Raw genomic sequence first — 18,645 nt, forward strand, 5'->3', positions numbered from 1 at the left:
AGTGTGTATTCTCTCTAAAGTCATTCCAAAAGCATTTGGTGTTGTGTGAAGCATTTGAGGCATCACACTTGGGGTGCTAGGCTCACAAGGTTTCAAGGATCATAAGCAACAACAAGGTAAGTTATTCTATCTTTCATGCAAGTTAAAATTTGTTCCCCATGTATGCTAGATAGGAATATAACCTTAGAATTCAACTTTGCATGATAATTAGACAAACATAGATCCAAGGTTATTAGGGTTGCATGTACACTTAGGAAGTGTTAGAATGCTCAAAAACCATCAGTTATATGTGTCATCGTGGATCGATTGACCAAGAGTGCCCACTTTTTGGCTATCCGGGAGAGTTCTTCGGCCGAAAAGTTGGCCGATGTCTATGTCTGGGAGATCGTTGCTCACCATGGGGTCCCGGTATCCATTGTTTCTGACCGATATGTTCGGTTCACTTCCCGATTCTCACAGAAGTTCCATGAGGAACTGGGCACGAGATTACATTTCAGCACTACATATCATCCGCATACCGACGACCGGAGTGAGCGGACTATACAAAACCTTGAGGATATGTTGCGGGCCTGTGTTATTGATTTTGGTGGGAGTTGGGATTCCTACCTACCTCTTGTTGAGTTCTCCTACAACAACATTTACCACTCCAACATTGGTGCTCCGCCATTTGAGCTGTTGTATGGTCGGAGGTGTCGCACCCCAGTTTGTTGGGGAGAGGTTGGTCACAGGGTTATGGGAAGGACCGAAGTAGTCCTTCCGACCATGGAGCTTATCTAGCAGATCAGGCAGAGACTGCAGACCGCTCAGAGTCGGCAGAAGAGCTATGCCGACCAACGTCGATCAAAGTTGGAGTTTCAGGTTGGCGATATGGTGCTTCTGAAGGTCTCACCCTGGAAGGGTGTGATACGCTTCAGGAAGAGCGGGAAAATTGGGTCCTCGATTCATTGTACCTTTTCGGGTGATTTTCAGGGTTGGCAATGTGGCGTACAGGTTGGATTTGCCAAGCGAGCTTAGTAAGATTCACAACACTTTCCATGTCTCTCAGTTGTGGAAGTGTGTGTTGGACATCGAGGTAGTGGTTCCGTTGGATGATATTCAGGTCGATGAACGCCTGAACTATGTTGAGAGGCCGATAGCTATTCTAGAAAGGAGATGAAGGTCCTACGCAACAAGGAGATACCTTTGGTAAATGTATATTGGCAACATCAGAGAGGCTCTGAGTGGACCTGGGAGCCGGAGACTGAGATGCAGGAGCATTATCATGAGTTATTCGCCGCGACAGACTTCGAGGACGAAGTATAGATCAAGTGGGGGAGAATTGTAACATCCCGATGCTAAGGTACTTCTAATCTTGGGCTTTATGATTTTGGTACATTGTATTTTGGTCCATAAGTTGAGAAATGGTGAAAAGGGGCCCAATGTAGCTTTTGGTAGATTTTGGGCCGGATGAGTACGCCATGTGTACGTGGGGTACGCTAAGCGTACTAAGACGCGCCTTAGTACGTTGGGCGTACGAAGGTGGCATGCAAAACCCTAATTTTGCGGAGTTAGCTCATATTTAAGCATCTTTATGGACATAAACCCTATTCTTATCCAGTCTCTTTCAGAGCTTTCGAGCCTCAAGAAACCCTAAAGAAAAAAGAAGCCAATTTGTGAGCCTTTAAGAGAGTTTAGAGTGGTTTTGAAGAAAGAAGAAGGTGGTGTAAAGACCTTGGAGTGAAGTGCATTGTAGATCTGGGAGTTCTAGCTTGTTTTCAACCTCAAAAAGGTATAAAGCTGGCATCTTTTCCACTCCATCTTGTAGATCTAGATTTTTTCTCTTTAAAGTCTCTTTTTGGTCCCAAAATGATGATTCTTGAAAAAAACATGTTCTTGACCCATTAAGTCGTCCTTTCAGACCTTTGGGAGGGTCTCGAGTCATAAAAATGGGTCCCAAATGGGTCCCAAATGGTTAGTTTTGCTACATGCATCATGTAGAAGGTCTCAATGGATTAAGACCTTGAGTTAAGCACTTATTGAACATGCTAAGTCATAAAGTCAGAGATTTATGACTCCTAGGAGTATTTTAGCCATGTATCTACTATATGGACGTAAGAGCTTTAGCCATTAAGCTCTTGATGGAAGTTTTGGGTTTCTGGGAGTACGCCCCGCGTACTCAGACTACGCCCTGCATACCACGTCAACCACCCCGATGGTGGTCAACATGCAAGGACTCGAGTACGCCCAGCATACCTTCGGTGTACGCCCCGCTTCCTCACTTTGAGTCGATTTGGCTGAGTTGACTCGATTGGGTTGACTTTGTGACTTAGTTGGTTTGACTAGTTTGACTTTGAGTTTGATCAAGTTTGAACTTAAGGGTATTTTAGGTATTTTTGGATTTTGATTGAGATTGGTCATTTGGTTGGATTAGGAGGCGGTTGGAGTTGAGATTCGAAGTCGAGACCTCGTCAGCTTTTGTCCAGTTTCCGAGGTGAGTTTCCTCACTGTACTTGCGGGTCGAAGGCACTAAGGCCGGCCCATTGGTTTGATATTCACTGATATGCTGAGTATGGAATAGATATGCATGATTATGCTAGTTATTGATATGCTAGTCTGGTAGATATGTAGGACTACCTGTGATTCTATTTGCATGATTATCTGTATATGTTTATTATCTGGTATATGTCGACATATTGTGTTGGGTTGAGGTTGTACTGCTCAGTGAGGTAGCCAACAAACCCTGGAGCATTCCAGATATGAGTTGAGGGTCGGGTAGGGCATGTCAGACTCATATTGAGGGCTCATGAGCATTCAATGGATGAAACTCTACCATAGTGAGATGCCACCTTGGCATTCAATGGATTTGGAGTTCAATGGATTTGGAGTTCAATGGCTATTGAACTCTTCAATGGGAAAAATGAAAGTTTTCTATAGGCCTGTCAAAAAAAACCGAAACCCGAACTACGCACCCGACCCATTCTGAATTCGGGTAGAATAGGTCGGGTAGATCGGGTATCGGGTATGAACATTCGGGTAATTAGTTTACCCGATTATAGTATAGGTCGGGTATCAGGTATAAATATTAATTTTCGGGTATACCTGAATACCCGAGTTCGTTTTTTAAAATAATAACCAATATATTAAAATATTAGTATACCCAATTTATAGGGTAATAGGAGGTAGGCATGCTTAAAAAACCCTTCACTTTCTTCTTATGATTGAAGCAAACACACGACGCAAACACACACAGAACCTCGCAATCGCATCCTCAAACTCACAACGGATTCGACTTTCGTTAAGCCCTCAACTCCAGATTTCTTCTTCCGATCCTCAAAGATGCAATTCTCAGCCTCCATCTTTGTTATACGCTTAACTCCAGCATCGATCAAAATCCCTAGCCCCCTACGTTTGACGCTTCGAGTATGCAATCACAATCACAGGTTAAAAATTATGCATCCTTTTCGATTTCTTTGTTGTGCTGTTGTTAATGTATAAATGCAAATGTAGAATATGTTGGTTTTGATTCACACTTTGTTTAGCTTAGGCATAACTCTACAGAACTAATAAAAATGGTTACAACAGAATTTTGCATAATCCATTATTATCTGTTGTTAATGTATAAGGGCAACATAACATTGATTTGCTGCAGAAAAGTATATGTTCTGGAATTGAGTGTTTAGTTTGTTGAGTGTCTAGTTTGTTGAATGCTTTGAAAGAAGTTGGAATCTGTTATGTTTTCTGTTACAAGAAATGGAATGGAAGTGAATTCCTTTGTATGGATGTTTGGTTTATAAAGCTGTCAAATGATTTAGAATTTAGATATTGACAATGACAGAAGTGTTATTTATTAATTTCTTGTCCATGAAAAGATTTAGAATTTGACATATTACATGTTTGTTTGTTTGTTTGTTTTCTTTTCTTTTTTTCTTTTTTTTTTTTAACTTTTTTTGCTGATTTCTATTGTCTGTTTTTTTTGTTAACTGTTTTTGGTTAATTTTTTCTTAACTTTTTTTTTATTTTTTTTATTTTTAGATGTCTGAAACGAATGAGTATATTGAAGATGAGACGATTAACCTTGAAAGCCCAACCAATGATCCAGTTCCGGTAGTAAATGAGACACAACCTAAAAAGTACAAACCAAGATCCAAAGTTTGGGATCAATTTGAAAGGTTTACGGACAAAGATGGTGTTGAAAGATCGAAATATATGCATTGTGGTGTCGGGCGATACAAGTGTGAAGGGAAAAGTTATGGTACCAAAAATCTTTTAACTCATTTAAACAAATGTAAGCCTTACTTGGCTAAAGTAAATGATGGTCAAACACAAATAGCTTTTGGTGATGAAAACAAATTAACATCTTGGAAATTTGATCAAAAAGAGAGTAGGAAGGTTTTGGCACACATGTTAGTAGTTGATGAACTTCCATTTAGTTTTGTGGAAGGTGTGGGCTTTAAATATTACAATAGTGTTACTCAACCAATATTTAAAATTTCATGTAGAAGTACAAGCACAACCGATACCTACCAATTGTTTCAAGAAGAAAACGAAAAACCTCCAGGTTTTAAAAAAAAAACGTTGGTAGGATTTGTTTGACCACCGATACTTGGACTTCTACTCAGCAATCAAGTTATATGTGTCTCACCGCCCACTTTGTAGACAATGAATGGAAATTGAAAAAAAATGTTGAGTTTTTGTCCTCAAGAGATTCATCGTGGGGTTGATATTGGATTAGTGGTGGGAATAAAAAATGTTTTCACAATTTCCTGTGACAACGCAAGTGCTAATGATGTGGCAATTGAGTTTTTTTTTTAAAAAAAATCTTTCAAAATTCCAACAAGTGTCTCTTAAATGGGAAATGGAGACACATGAGATGTGTTGCCCACATTTTAAACTTAGTGGTGTAAGATGGTATTAAAACAATGTTTTAAAAACCAGTTTGAACCGGCCGGTCGAACCGGTTGGACCGGGAACCAGGAGAATGAGCGGTTTAACTATCACCGGTTTTACATTGATTTCTGAACCGGATTGAACCGACCGGTTTTTAGAAAAAACCCGGTTGAACCGGTCAAAATAAACCTGTTAAACCGAATAAAAACACATGAAAAAGAATCATTTACATAATAAACTTTGGTGATTTTTTTTCAAATCTATTTAGTTTTCTCTAAATAAAAACATATGGTAATGTTATAAAGTTTTTTGATGTGTTTGTATTCATCTAAAACTATATTTCGTTTCGGTATTATACTTTATTTTCTTTTCGACGTATATGGATTGCTGTAAATCACTAAAACTTATGGTTATGTGTTATTTTAATGTATTTGAATTCATCTACAACGTATTTTTATGTGTATTTTTAATGTTTCAACTGGTAAATATCAAATTCATACTTTATATATGTATGTATATGTAGGAAAATAGAAAAAAACATGAAAACTATGGAAAACCGGTTCACCCGACGGTCGAACCGGTTAAACCGGTTGAACCGTGAACCGGTCACCATACCGGTTCAACTAAAAAACCGGTTTTTAAAAACATTGATTAAAAATGTTGATAGGCCGGTCGAGATAATTAGATGGGCGGTAAAGTGGATTAGGCAATCACCTTCAAGAATTGGCAAATTCACCAAGTTTGCTAAGCTTGTTAATCTGGGTACAACAACACTTGGTAAGAGATTTCCCAACAAGATGGAACTCTACTTATCGTATGTTGAATGTTGCCCAAGCTTATGAAAAAACTTTTGAGAGATACGATCTAGAGGAATATGAGTTTCATTCCGACATTGAAAATGCAGGTTTATCGATTCCTTCACCGAGCAATTGGCAACATGTTAGGCATTTGTGTCATTTTCTAAAACCATTTTGTGATGTTACTGAAAGGATTTCCGGGACACTATACGTGACATCAAACACGTGCATTGAAGATATTTATTCCATTCGTACACTCTTGGATGCTGTTATTTCCGATGCTAGCCTTTGTCATATTGTATTGGCAATGAGAGTAAAGTTTGATAAGTATTTTGGCGACATAGAAAAAATGAATTTATTGCTCTACTTTGCTTTGATTATTGACCCGAGGAACAAAGTAAAGTATTTGGTTATACTACTTGAGGATCGTTATGGAAAAGAAAAGATGGAGGAGAAAAAGAAATATATTATGGATTCTATGTATGAATTATATAATGATTACATTAGAATTCATTCTCCAAGTACTACTTCTAGTACTACCGGGTCTAGTAATTCATCGTCAATTTTAGGGAAACGCCAAAATCCGGATGCTACGAAACCAAAACCCCCATTGAGAAATAAACTAAGAGAAAAGATGAAAACAAACATAGTTGAATCAATTGGCGAGTTAGAAAAGTATTTGAAAGAAAGTGTTGAAGAAGATTCGTCAATGTTTAATATTTTAGATTGGTGGAAAGTGAATAGTCCAAGATTCCCGATTCTACCTTGATGGCTAAAGATTTGTTTGCCATTCCCGTCTCGACTGTGGCTTCAGAATCCGTTTTTAGCACTAGCGGGAGAGTTTTGGATCCGTATAGGAGTTCTTTGACTCCTAAGATTGTTGAAAGTATAATTTGTACCCAAGATTGGCTTCGGGGTGGTATAAGTGACAACATCGATTTTGAACAAATATTGAGAAAACCTACAAGAAATTGATAAAGGTAGTTGTTTATCTTTAATATATTTTTTAATATTTTGACATGTTATGTTTTGTCCTTTTAATGCTTATACTATTTGTATAGAATTGGGAGAAATTGGTACGTCTAATTAGAGCTCGGATTGGATATGGAAATGAACGTGACAACGTGAAGATGCAAGATTGATGAATATTTTTTGTGAAACTAAGAACCATTTGAAGGTGATTTGAAACTTGGTTATGTTTTGAATTCGGTTACGACTTATGACTTTTACTCTTTTGTTATGTTTAGACTTTTATTGTTTAGTTGGGTTGCGTTTAGATTTTTTTTAATTGTGTTTAGACTTTTATTATTTTGACTCTTTTTGTTTTGTTTAGACTTATTATTCCATTCTAATCATATTCATGGCTTTTTTTTTTATTATCAAAATTTGGAATGAAATTCAAAAATTACATAATATATTATAATGACTTGTATTGTTATTGTATATGTATTTGTTAATTGTATGGAGTATTTTCCTACCCAATTTTTTATTAAACCAACCTACATGTAAAAAAAATAAAAAATAAAAAAATCAATAAGTGACAATTAAGTAATTTTCGGGTATACCCGAAAATACCCGACCCGACCTAAAACCCGATTACCCAAAACACGAGAACCCGAATTACAATATAGGTCGGGTATCGGGTATTATTATTTTAAAGAAAAACCCGAACTACCCGAAACCCAAAAATTTTACCCGATCAACATCCATAGTTTTCTAATCTTAAATACATACTATAAATTAACTTTTGTAATTTTCTATTGAACTTTATAGAGTTGAATGTGTTGTAATTAATTGAGTTGTATGAAATATAGAAAAATAATGTGTTAATCCATTGAACTCTATGAAATTCAATGCATTGTGGCTGTCCATGCACCTAAAAAGCTCACATAATCTTCAATATTTGAAAATTTAGAATAATACTTCTTTGGAACATGTAACAAACTTAGAATACATACCTTTGTAATAATACTTCTTTGGAACATGTAACAAACTTAAAATACATACCTTTTACAATAATTTCACACAAGATTTTGTCTCACACAGATTGTTTACAACTAAAAAAAAAATAATTAAAAATGCTGTCGTACAAGATTGTTTGTCGAAAAGTTTGCTTATCTTTTATCTTTTCTGGAAATTGAAGGCTCTAATGCAGTAGGCAAAGATGAACCCGAAAAACAGAATCAGTCCAATATGCACTCCGGCGATGGCGGGCAGGAAATCATGCTTGTAACCAAAATACCGACGCAGGTAACCTTTCACTGTCTCACCACTCGTAAGCCTGTCGTCGAAGTCCCCAAACTGAGATACAACCATTCCGTACAGGGTCCAGGCCAATGGGTTCCCCCAATAGTACCATCTCCACCACACCGGAATCCTCTATAAAAACGGCAAAAGATCGAATTATGTCAAAAGGTGCAAATGCAATCGAAGAGTTATAACGAATGTAAACAACAATGAGTAACTTACGGGTCTTGGAATGACGAATCCTGAAAAGACGTTGAAGAGTCCGTAAAACGAGGCGGCAATGATGGCAGCGATGTTGGCATTGGGCGTAATGGCGACCGTCATCATACCGTAGTATGTCATGTAGAGTAAAGAGCAGAACTGGAAGAACAAGTACCAGAAGAACTTGGCTGCTGTCCAATCGAACCCAATCATGGCGTAGACTATAATACTATACACTGCACTTTGTGCGAAAACATATGGGATTTCAACCAGAACCTGCAAAAATTGTAAGAATGTAAGAATGAATATCTGGATTTGAAAAAGTAAGTCTGTGTAACGAAGAATTGTATGTGTAATGATGTTAGATTTAGTAGGTACCTGAGCAAAGGCGTACGGCAAAGCAGAATACATTCCGGCAGCTCGTTCTCTGTAAAATACAGTGCGCTCGATATCTACAACTGGTTGCACCGCCGATGCGTTTTGGATAGCCAGGAAGAGGGTTGCCGCATAAATTGAACCTATTGCGTTAGTTAGCTCCCGTTGGGTGTTCCTGAATATGTTTTAATCAAGATTAGTACAACGAATCGGATTAATTTCATAAGTTTAGGGAATTAGGGTTTTACTTTTTGCTACCGAGATCCCAGAACATGGTACCGAACATGACGGCGATGAAGGTGGTGAAGGCAAAACGGACAGCAGTGTAAGGAGGGTTTCTCCAGTAGGACCAACGTTGTTTCCATAAACAAGCCATACATTGAACAAGGAATGACTGCGAGTATTGTGTCGGGAAATACAGATCGTTTGTTCCGGGACGTGGGACGCTTAATTCAGCGATAAGTGCTTTGTTTCTCCTGTAAAGATCCGAGTTCTGGTAGATTTCGGTGAAATCGACCCCTAAAGCCATTTCTTGTGCTGAAGCACTCACCTCCAACATCCATGTCGCAGGGTTATATCCGTCTTTTATCTTACTTATCCCATTAATATCCTCAAAATACTTGATCAACTCACAAGAATGGCGACCCACGGGTCCTACGTATAATTCTTGTCCTCCTCGTTTCATTAAGAACAACTGCAATTAAACCGATTGGTTTATTAATCACTGAACAAATACGCAAATACTAATCATTTTGTAATAGCCAATTATGTGCACATGACTTTCTTTGTTACCTCATCAAAAGCTTCAAAGATGTCAATGCTGGGTTGATGAATGGTGCAGACGACTGTTCTTCCTGTGTCCACAGTGTTCCTAACGGTTCTCATGACAATAGCAGCAGCTCGAGCATCAAGTCCTGAAGTTGGCTCATCCATGAAGATTATAGACGGATTGGCTACAAGCTCAACAGCAATAGTCAACCGCTTTCTTTGTTCAGTTGATAGCCCATTGACACCTGGCAACCCAACTAACGCGTCTCTTAATGGGTTCAGCTCCACCAGATCCATAACCTCATCAACAAAACTCTGTGAACAACATCAAATTTTGCCATATGTAAACAAAAACGAATCTTTAGATGTCAAGACCAATATTGTGATGTACACGAACCTTTCGGGTTTGCTCGTCAACATCTGTAGCCAGCCTTAGCCAGGCAGAATAAAGCAAAGACTCGTAAACAGTAACTTGAGGCGAGTGGATGTCGTTTTGCTCACAGTAACCAGAAATTCGGGCAAAAGTTTCTTGTTTCTTTGGATACCCGGAAATCCTAACGTCACCTTCAATATAACCACCGGTTTTTCTTCCAGCCAAAACATCCATCAGAGTTGTTTTTCCAGCACCACTGACTCCCATGAGAGCTGTAAGAACACCAGGTCGGAAAGCTCCACTCACTCCTTTAAGTAGCAGTAATCTGTCTTCACTCACCCCTTGCTCTTTCATTTCCTACAACATTTATCATCATCATATGAATCACACTTGAACAGATTGGGACTCTTTGCTTGCATAGTTTCTGTTTATCTCGAAGTTAATTAATTACCTGTGGCATATCAACAGAGTATTTGACATCATTAAAGGTCATTGAATGTGGTTCAAATGGAAGGATCATTCCTTTCTTCTTGGTCTGCGTGGCATCATCTCCTGTTGTCATGGCTGACAATTCAACTTCTGTGTCATTATCAGCATGTGCTGCATTTGACTGACTTTTCCCGAATGCTGCAGGGTTTAAAAAATGTTACAAAATGAAGCATTTTTATTATAAATAGTACTCTCTGAAAATGGAAAATCAAAAATGGAGATACTCACGGCCAAGGATAGCCAGAGACAAAGCAAAACACAAGTTCAAGACAAGAATGAATCCCAGCAAGGCCGCAATTGAAATCCAGTACCAATAAGCTTCCGCATAGAACCCTCCAGATGTGATAATAGTTTTTCCTAATGTGGTGCCATTCAATGGCTATAACACCAAAAACATTTATAAAAATAAGCCTAATGATACATCCATATTTAACACATACAAATCATATTTCCTTGACTTACCGCTTTCCATTGATGCCCAAGAAATTCGTTCACAACAATTCCGTTCATGGCGTACATCAGTGGGGATGACCAGTAACCCCACAACCACCATTTCTTTACATCCTCTTCAAAAACAGAAAAACATGTTAGTTGACAATAATAAGCAGATCAATGGTCATTTCGGTGCATTTGTTAAGTAATTATTACCTCTAACAATAACAAAGCCACCCAAAGCAAAGATTAAAAGTAGCGCGAATGAACCAAATGTGTTTGCAACAATCATATTTCGACCCAATGCTCCAATAAACCGAAACAATCCAGAAGACATCTGGTTAACAAGCAACAGAATAAGGTACTGCTTGAAGAATCTGCAAATTAAGCATATGCAAATCAGAACATATGATTGTGCAATATCTAATTGGTATTCTTTAAATGTAGTTACTTACCTTGCGATATTAGGATCAAACCCCACTACATAATATGTGAGAATTGTCCAAAGAGCAGCTTCGATAAAAGAAATGGGAATCTTGACGACCCAGGCGGGTAGAGCATAAGACCACGAAGGGTAAAATAGGTAGTCCCTTTGTTTGTAGTATACAGGAAGCTTTGCAATTGTCATTGATATTTCAGACAACCCATTAAACGTGATCATAATAATACCAAAGAAAAGAGCACCAACATATATCCCCCCATCTTCAGTAGTACGTCTATGCATCTCGGTTCGGAAAAACAGAGTCAAAGTGATGAACGACAACACAAGAAGCTGAAACAAAGCAAAACATCATAAAGTTTGTTAAAAATTTAAGCACTAGACAAACTTTTTAAGGCTGTTTTTGATGCTGAGGATGTGAAAAGTATTTCCATCTTTCACACAAACGAGTGACTGTTTTTTGTCCTATTGCATGGGTCACATTTGTTGGTGGGACAAAAGATTTTAATTATTTGTCCTATGTGATCCCAGTCCAATGCATGCGAAAAGCATCATAAGGCCGTTTATACTATCATATGGAACAAACAGGGCCAAAAAGATGTTTTTTTAGCAAAATACTAGACTCACTTGGAATAACTTGAAGATATAAATGAAAGAATTTCTCTTCATGAGCAATATTTCTCTATCGACACAAGCCTTCAAGAGCTCCTTTTTATTTAAACCGTATTTTTCGGTTGTAAGCGCAGCAGGGTGGCTTTTAGTTTTGTCATAAGCCGTCGTAATATCCTCTCTCATTTTCCTTCCAACATGAAACGATTCGTACGCCTCAGCAAATTCTTTAGCTGTCACAAACCTATAAGGCTGCTCTCTTCTCATCCAGTATTGCTTTTGATCTTTCTTTGATGTCACCTGTAAACCAAATTTGTTAATAATTACTGAATACAAAAGATCATCATGGTTATAATTAAAATAATCAGAATTCGGGTGTGCTTACTTCCTGCAAGAAATCAGCAACCCCTTTCCTCTCGGGGCATTTGAATCCCAAAGATTCGAAAAACTCGAGCACATGTTCACGTGGGCCTTGATACACGATCTTCCCATCAGTGAGGAGGATGATGTCATCGAACAAGTCATATGTTTCGGGTGCCGGCTGAAGGAGAGAAATGACGGCTGTTCCTTCTAGAATGTGTAGCATCTGCTTAAGCGATTTTACGATTTGGAAAGTTGTAGAACTATCCAAACCGGTAGATATCTCGTCCATAAGAAGAACCTTTGATGGTCCCACAATCATTTCACCTGTTGTCACACGCTTCTTTTGGCCACCAGAAATACCCCTTACCATTTGATCCCCAACCATCGTATCAGCACAAATGTCCAACCCCAATAACTATAACATATAATGTTTCATATTAGATCATGAAATGAGGGTAGTGGAGTACTATAAGTCCTAATTCTTTTTTGTTTGCATGTATTTATCATTGTGAGCTCACGTTTCATATCTAACCTCCGATTTACCTCATTCATATGTGTATGTGGGTATTGTTGTTAGATCTCGACCGTTTTCATTCACATTTTGTTATATGTAATTAAAGTAATGTTGTATATTATCATACCTTGAGAGTATAATCTGTTACCACACTAGCTTCTTGTCCTGCTACTGCTGCAGCCTAAATAATAAGAAAATAATCATAAGATTTCGGTGTTTTCTCAATAAAAGATATTCTTGGAAACACGTTAATTACCTTCATGTAGATATCGATATCAGGATCGGGTTTAATATTTGCGTCTTTTTCTCTTCTTGACAACTCTGCCAACATCTCTGTAATTCAACATTATTAACCTTTCGTGAAAAATGATTTATTTTATTTCATATATTGCAACACCATGGGAAATGAAACTAACCGTAACGTGATCCAACCCCTTGGCATCTTGCTGAGAAAGCCAAGGTTTCTCTGACAGTCATTTCTCCAATATGAACATCGTTTTGACTGATATAAGCAGCCGTTCTTTCGGGTACAAACTCGTGCAATTCATGCCCATTGTACGTCACCTTTCCCGAGTTCTGCATTTATAAATTGTAACTTTAGGATAAAATAGAAGTCTCAAATTGGTACTTCTAGAGAAGGAGCCATCAAGAGGGTCAAAAGGGTAAAACTTCAAAACTTAACTAAAAGTAAAAGGATCAAAGGATCAACATATTCAAATAATTACAACCAACTAAACCGTTTCATTTAAAAACATGATTATTATTTTAACAATATAGTCTTTATAATCACATTTTATATAATAGTTAGTTATATAATTTTAAACAATACACAAAAGGTATTAGTGAGCCAACCCGAATTGGTCTGACCCATGTTGACCCGAGTTATAAATTACCCACTTTAACATTTTATAAAAGGAGTTTTAACTTTTTTTGACCATCGAAGTCTCAAAATTAATTCGATTTAACCATTCACGTTAAATTGGACCATAAATTTTGAGTTTTGACTCATTTTGCCCCTAACGGCCTCATATAGACGGTTAATCGGTTTCCGTGCTTATGTGGCATCATAAATTAGAAAACTGAACTTCTAATCATGCAAAATTAGACCTCAAACTCTGATTTATTATTTTTATTTTTTTTATTAAAACTAAACTCGGTTTTAAGTTTTTTTTATTTTATTTTATATATTTTTTATTATTAATGTAAGTTTACACCGAAACTAATAAATTATGTAAGCATTTATATGTAAATCTATTTATTATAATTTAATAACAAACAACTTATATCGGTTGAAAACGTATATTGTTATTATCATGTATAACCTTATTTAACATTTTTTTTATATTAAGCCTACCAATTATTTAAAATTGAGTAAATTACATATTTGAGCCCTCAGTATATTTATATTTGGAATTTTCGTCATAACTTTTTTTTCTTTATATTTTTTTCATTCTTTTGAACTTATATTTTTTTTTTCATTTACTTGAATCAAAATAAAAAAAAATTAGAAAAATCATAAATAACCAAATTATAAAAAATAGAAAAAAAAACTCAAAGGACCAAATTGTAATATACTCTAGTATATTCATACACTTTACATTTTTTTAAAAATGTCAAAAAAAATTATCAAAATAAAAAAAAATAAATTAAGAAAATTAAATAAGTTGAAAAAAAAATAAAAAATAAAACTTACAACCGAGTTTAGTTTTGACTAAAAAATCAAAAAAATAAAAATAAACAAACTTAAAACCGAGTATAGTTTTAACAAAAATAAAATAAAATTAGAGTTTAGGGTCTAATTTAACATGATCATAAGTTCATGGTCTAATTTAAGATGTCATGTAGGTAGGAGAACTGGGTCACCGGATACAAAAGGTCTTAAGGGGCAAAATTAGTCAAAACTTAGATTTCATAGTTCAATTTAACATGATCAGATCTTTTAGTGGTTAAATCATGTTAATTTTAAAACTCCAATGGTCAAAAAAGTCTTTTAAGAACAACAACCCAATGACTATTTTGCCACCTCTTTTTTCTCCAATGGATTAAAGGACTAAAAGTTGCAGAAAATGTTTTCAAATGCTTATAACTCTCAATCATTTTGTCAATATCTTATTAATTAATACTATAATTATGTAATCATATTTAACCTATTAATTGTTTATAGCTCCAAGAAAATAGACAAAAACATGTTTTTCGTTTCTCTTTTTGGAGCGGTAGGAGACAAAAAATAGAATGTTTGTTAGTCAAACTAATCCAACCCAATCCACTTTAACATGTTACCACCAACTAGACTAATCAACCTATTTTGAAACCTTGAGGATTGAAAAATTACCTTAAGCTCCTTTGCAAGCTTCCCACCCAAGGCTAACAAGAGCGTTGTCTTCCCCGAGCTTGGAGGACCCAAAAGTAATGTCATTCTAAAAACACATTTACATCCAATCTGAGTACAAAAAATGAATTTTGATACTAATAAAGCAATCAAAATGTAGTTATATTAATGGATGATTTTGTTTTCTTTGTTCTTAACTCACCTGCTAGGTTTAACAACACCACTAACATCATCAAGGATAGTTATATGCTTTTTCGAATTCGGAAGTAGATGGAACCTGCTCAAGAACCCCTACAGAACATAAACATAAACCAGAATTAGGTAAGATTTTGAAATTTTTAGAAATTATTTGTGCATTTTGAGTGTAGGAATAATAGTTTACAATCTGGTTTTAACTTTGCAAAAAGTTTCATTTACGGTAATACAGACAAAGCTGGTTAAAATTACGGTTCATATTAACAAGAACTTTTTTGTGTAAAGTTCAATCCTTTTTCTTGGTGATTTTCAATATTGCTGATCAAATTAAAAATTAGATAAAATTCGTTGTTATTTTTTATTTACAATTAACGTGTAATTAAACTGAATATTAAATATGGAAAACTACATTAAAAAAAAATGAAACATTTTTTTGAGTCGTGTTGCTTACCTCAAAAATATCAATATGAAAGTTAATGAAACTTGGTAAAGCTCGGCTGCCTGTGTTAACATCTGCCTCCACGGTCAAATGTTCAAATTTGACTTCAATTGTTGGCAAATCAATCCCAACCCTATAATATTATATATCAAAAATTAGTTTAGTAGTTATTTATAGAATTTTAAATGTTAGGAGTCACAAGATGAAAAAGGCGAAATAATAATTGCGGCACCGGAAAATGAGCTATAGGAATGAAAAAAAAAAAAAAAAAACAATTAAATAATAAAAGTACGATTAAGGGAAGTAATTCATACATATTTATTTATTTTATATGTAACAGTTATGTTTTATAAGATTGCACGTCGTCATATATATTAAATAAAAATATATAATATACCAATCAAATCCTAATTAAAATAATTCAACAAGAGAAGACAAAGAAATAATATGAATATTCAATAATACACCCGCAAGACAAAGAATAATATGAATAGTCAATAATACAACCAACTCAAACATCCTTTTAAATTATACGATTGATCATTTGTTTTTAATTTTTGGAATGAATAGTCCATAATACATCCATGTCAAACATCCTTTTAAATTACATGATTGATCCTTTGTTTTTAATTTTTAGAATATAATAGCATTTATCAAAACAAAGTCTTTATTGCATGTTACGGTCAAGATTAACTATTAATACATCAACGGTTCAAATCACTTCACGGATCAATTTAACTGTAGATATACAGGGTGAACGTTTCAAAGTCAACCAACCCTATATTTTCAAGATTGGATAGTATCTTATAATATTTTTATAATCATAACTTTATAAAAGTAATTAATAAATTTATTTTTAAAAGAACCCATCCCATTTACCACTTAAAAGTTCGTTATCTTTGACTGAACTTAATTTTGATCCATTTATCTACAATAGTTGATTTATGCTGTATTTTAATGTGTTTATCAAATGAATGAAATAAATATGAAAAACTGTATAAAAATAATAAGTTTATATAAAATTTTAATATTTTTTCTCAATTAAATCACTAAATTTATAATTTTTTTACAAGTTTACCAATAATTTATTTGCTTCAAGTTTTTATGTTTATCACTTACTGACTAAACAAAAAACTGATGTGACTTTTACATATGATCTTAGTTTAGAAACATTTTTATTAAATTAAACCTTTATGTAGATATGTACTCAATTCCCTTTATTTCTCCTTCTTTTTCTTTTTTTTGGAACATCACGATTTTGTGTAATGGCTTTCCAAGATCGTTCAAATAATTAATAATCTCATAATAGTGTAAGCAAGACAAATTTTTTTTTTCTTGAGGAGATGTTAATGTAGACAACCTTTCTTGCCTTGATTACACCACTCTGTGTTGATGAACCACGTGAGCGACCTTGACAAACCATTGTACAAAATCGTGATGCTCTAAGAGAAAAATAAATAAATAAGGGAAAATGGGTACAAATCTACTTAAGAGTTCAATCTAACTCAAAATGTTTGCTAACTAGATCATACGTGGAAGTTACATCAGTTGTTTGTCTAGTCAAGATGTGAGAAACATGAAACATCTTAAGCAAATTAATTTTTTTTTGAAACGTTAAGCAAATTAATTGATTAGTTAAATTTATAATGAAATTGTAAAATGTTTAACATAATTGAGAAAAAAAAATAAACACGATGTTAAAATTTAAATTTTATATAAATTTAGTATCTTTTATTTAATTTATCCAAACAAATATACATAAGTTAGTTAAAAAGACAAAGGTCGAAAGCAACTCAAACGTACGTATATATATAAAAATGGCTACCACCTTATATTGTTGTAGTAGAAGTAGATTATGATATCAATAATACAATTTTTCTAATTATATCCACAACTTAACCCTTTCGTCAACCAAAATATATACAAATGCTTTAATTCCTTCTCGACTATATTTATTTCAACTACAATTACCATATTTAGTCCAATATTTATAATTTTTAGAAAGAAAAAAAAAACAATTAGAAATGTATTAGACTGTTAATTGTTAAACTCATCTCGACCTTTTTTTTTTTTTTTTTTTTTTTTGATAAAGAGATCGAGCATTACCGGTCAATTCTGTGCCTGAGCTTCAACAAGAACTTCTCATTATCTTCATCAGCCACTCTCACTAGTCTGTCAAGCAAATGCTGTCTCTGTTCAAATCCAAGATCATTGACATCAACTTCATTAGAAGGTCCTGTTGATCCAAACAGCAAACCTTTCCTTAATCGATCAAAAGTCGGTAGCTTCTCAAGTGAAGCCCATTTAAGAGCCTCTTCATCATCTTCTTCACGAGAAGATCTCGAAAACACATCCATGCCAGAATTCCTCCATACAGAAGTACTTCCAGATCTTAAACTCGATGTTCTTCCACTCGTTGCCCTTAAACTCGCTAACCTTATACTACTACTAGCTTTATATATATCACCCCCATCCATTTTCACCACGAAATCAACTAACCCCAATCAAAACCCCTCAACTTTTGCAAAAACGACACAATATGTTTGACCCTTTGAAAGAAAAAAAAACTAAAAAACTTTGTGGGTGTTTCAAGAAACCCTTGAATCACCTCAAAATCGATAAGGGCATTGAGCTTTCAAATTCCTCAAAAACGACTGAAATCGAAATGGGTATAGAGAAATCGTGGAGAAAAGCATGGACTTATGTGAAATGAAAATGGCGGTTTAGCGTTTTTACAGTCGGGTGTTGGAAGAACTGTTTGGAGGCTTGATTATGGATGCAAAGAAATAAAGGATTGTTTATATATATATATAAGGGAACGCCAATGGTGTACATGAGAATGAACTCATTAAGTTGTATTTATTAATAAAGCTAATATCGTGATTTGCAATATCATATGAGGTATAAATGACTGGCCAATATTATAAGTCAGAACATATTTAAAAGCAACATCAAAATACTAAAAAAAAAAAAAAAAGGGTAAATTACACGGATGGTCCCTGTGGTTTAAGGTAGTCTTCATGGTTGGTCCCTAACAAAATTTTTTTTTCACTCAAACCATCCTTATGGTTTGCTTTTGTTGCGCGTCTGGTCCCTGGTCGATATAGAAAGACAGTTATACCCTTCTTATTTTATTTTTACTGTATTTTTATTATTTTTTATATTTATAATAAAATATAATACAAATAAGGCCAACCCTTACCCCTCCT

General features: G+C 34.9%; 1 protein-coding gene across 1 annotated transcript; it reads right to left on the bottom strand.

Moving 5' to 3' along the window:
• Window positions 1-7,565: 7,565 nt before the first annotated feature.
• Window positions 7,566-18,231, bottom strand: LOC145142802 (pleiotropic drug resistance protein 1-like). The gene is made up of 20 exons (XM_079074793.1): window positions 17,543-18,231; window positions 15,449-15,569; window positions 15,005-15,093; window positions 14,806-14,890; window positions 12,890-13,049; window positions 12,730-12,806; window positions 12,601-12,654; window positions 11,982-12,374; window positions 11,615-11,896; window positions 11,004-11,320; window positions 10,765-10,925; window positions 10,579-10,682; window positions 10,345-10,495; window positions 10,079-10,254; window positions 9,652-9,984; window positions 9,279-9,569; window positions 8,735-9,180; window positions 8,490-8,661; window positions 8,133-8,387; window positions 7,566-8,042 (listed from the first exon to the last, which is right to left on the bottom strand). Exons 1-20 carry the CDS (start codon window positions 17,911-17,913, stop codon window positions 7,785-7,787), a joined length of 4,296 nt encoding a protein of 1,431 aa, XP_078930919.1. The 5' UTR covers window positions 17,914-18,231; the 3' UTR covers window positions 7,566-7,784.
• Window positions 18,232-18,645: the final 414 nt, after the last annotated feature.

The sequence above is a fragment of the Lactuca virosa genome, chromosome 1 (assembly GCF_052849685.1).
Source record: "Lactuca virosa cultivar CGN04683 chromosome 1, Lactuca_virosa_CGN04683_v6, whole genome shotgun sequence".
NCBI classification, from domain to species: domain Eukaryota; kingdom Viridiplantae; phylum Streptophyta; class Magnoliopsida; order Asterales; family Asteraceae; genus Lactuca; species Lactuca virosa.

What these genes read in the sequence shown, in the direction of transcription:
- LOC145142802 (XM_079074793.1), bottom strand. Translation starts at nt 17,913, where the DNA reads ATGGATGGGGGTGATATATATAAAGCTAGTAGTAGTATAAGGTTAGCG. An exon ending in TGGGATCTCGGTAGCAAAAA is followed by an intron (nt 8,662 to 8,734) that starts GTAAAACCCTAA and finishes AAACATATTCAG; the next exon opens with GAACACCCAACGGGAGCTAA. An exon ending in GATTCGTCATTCCAAGACCC is followed by an intron (nt 8,043 to 8,132) that starts GTAAGTTACTCA and finishes CCGTTTTTATAG; the next exon opens with AGGATTCCGGTGTGGTGGAG.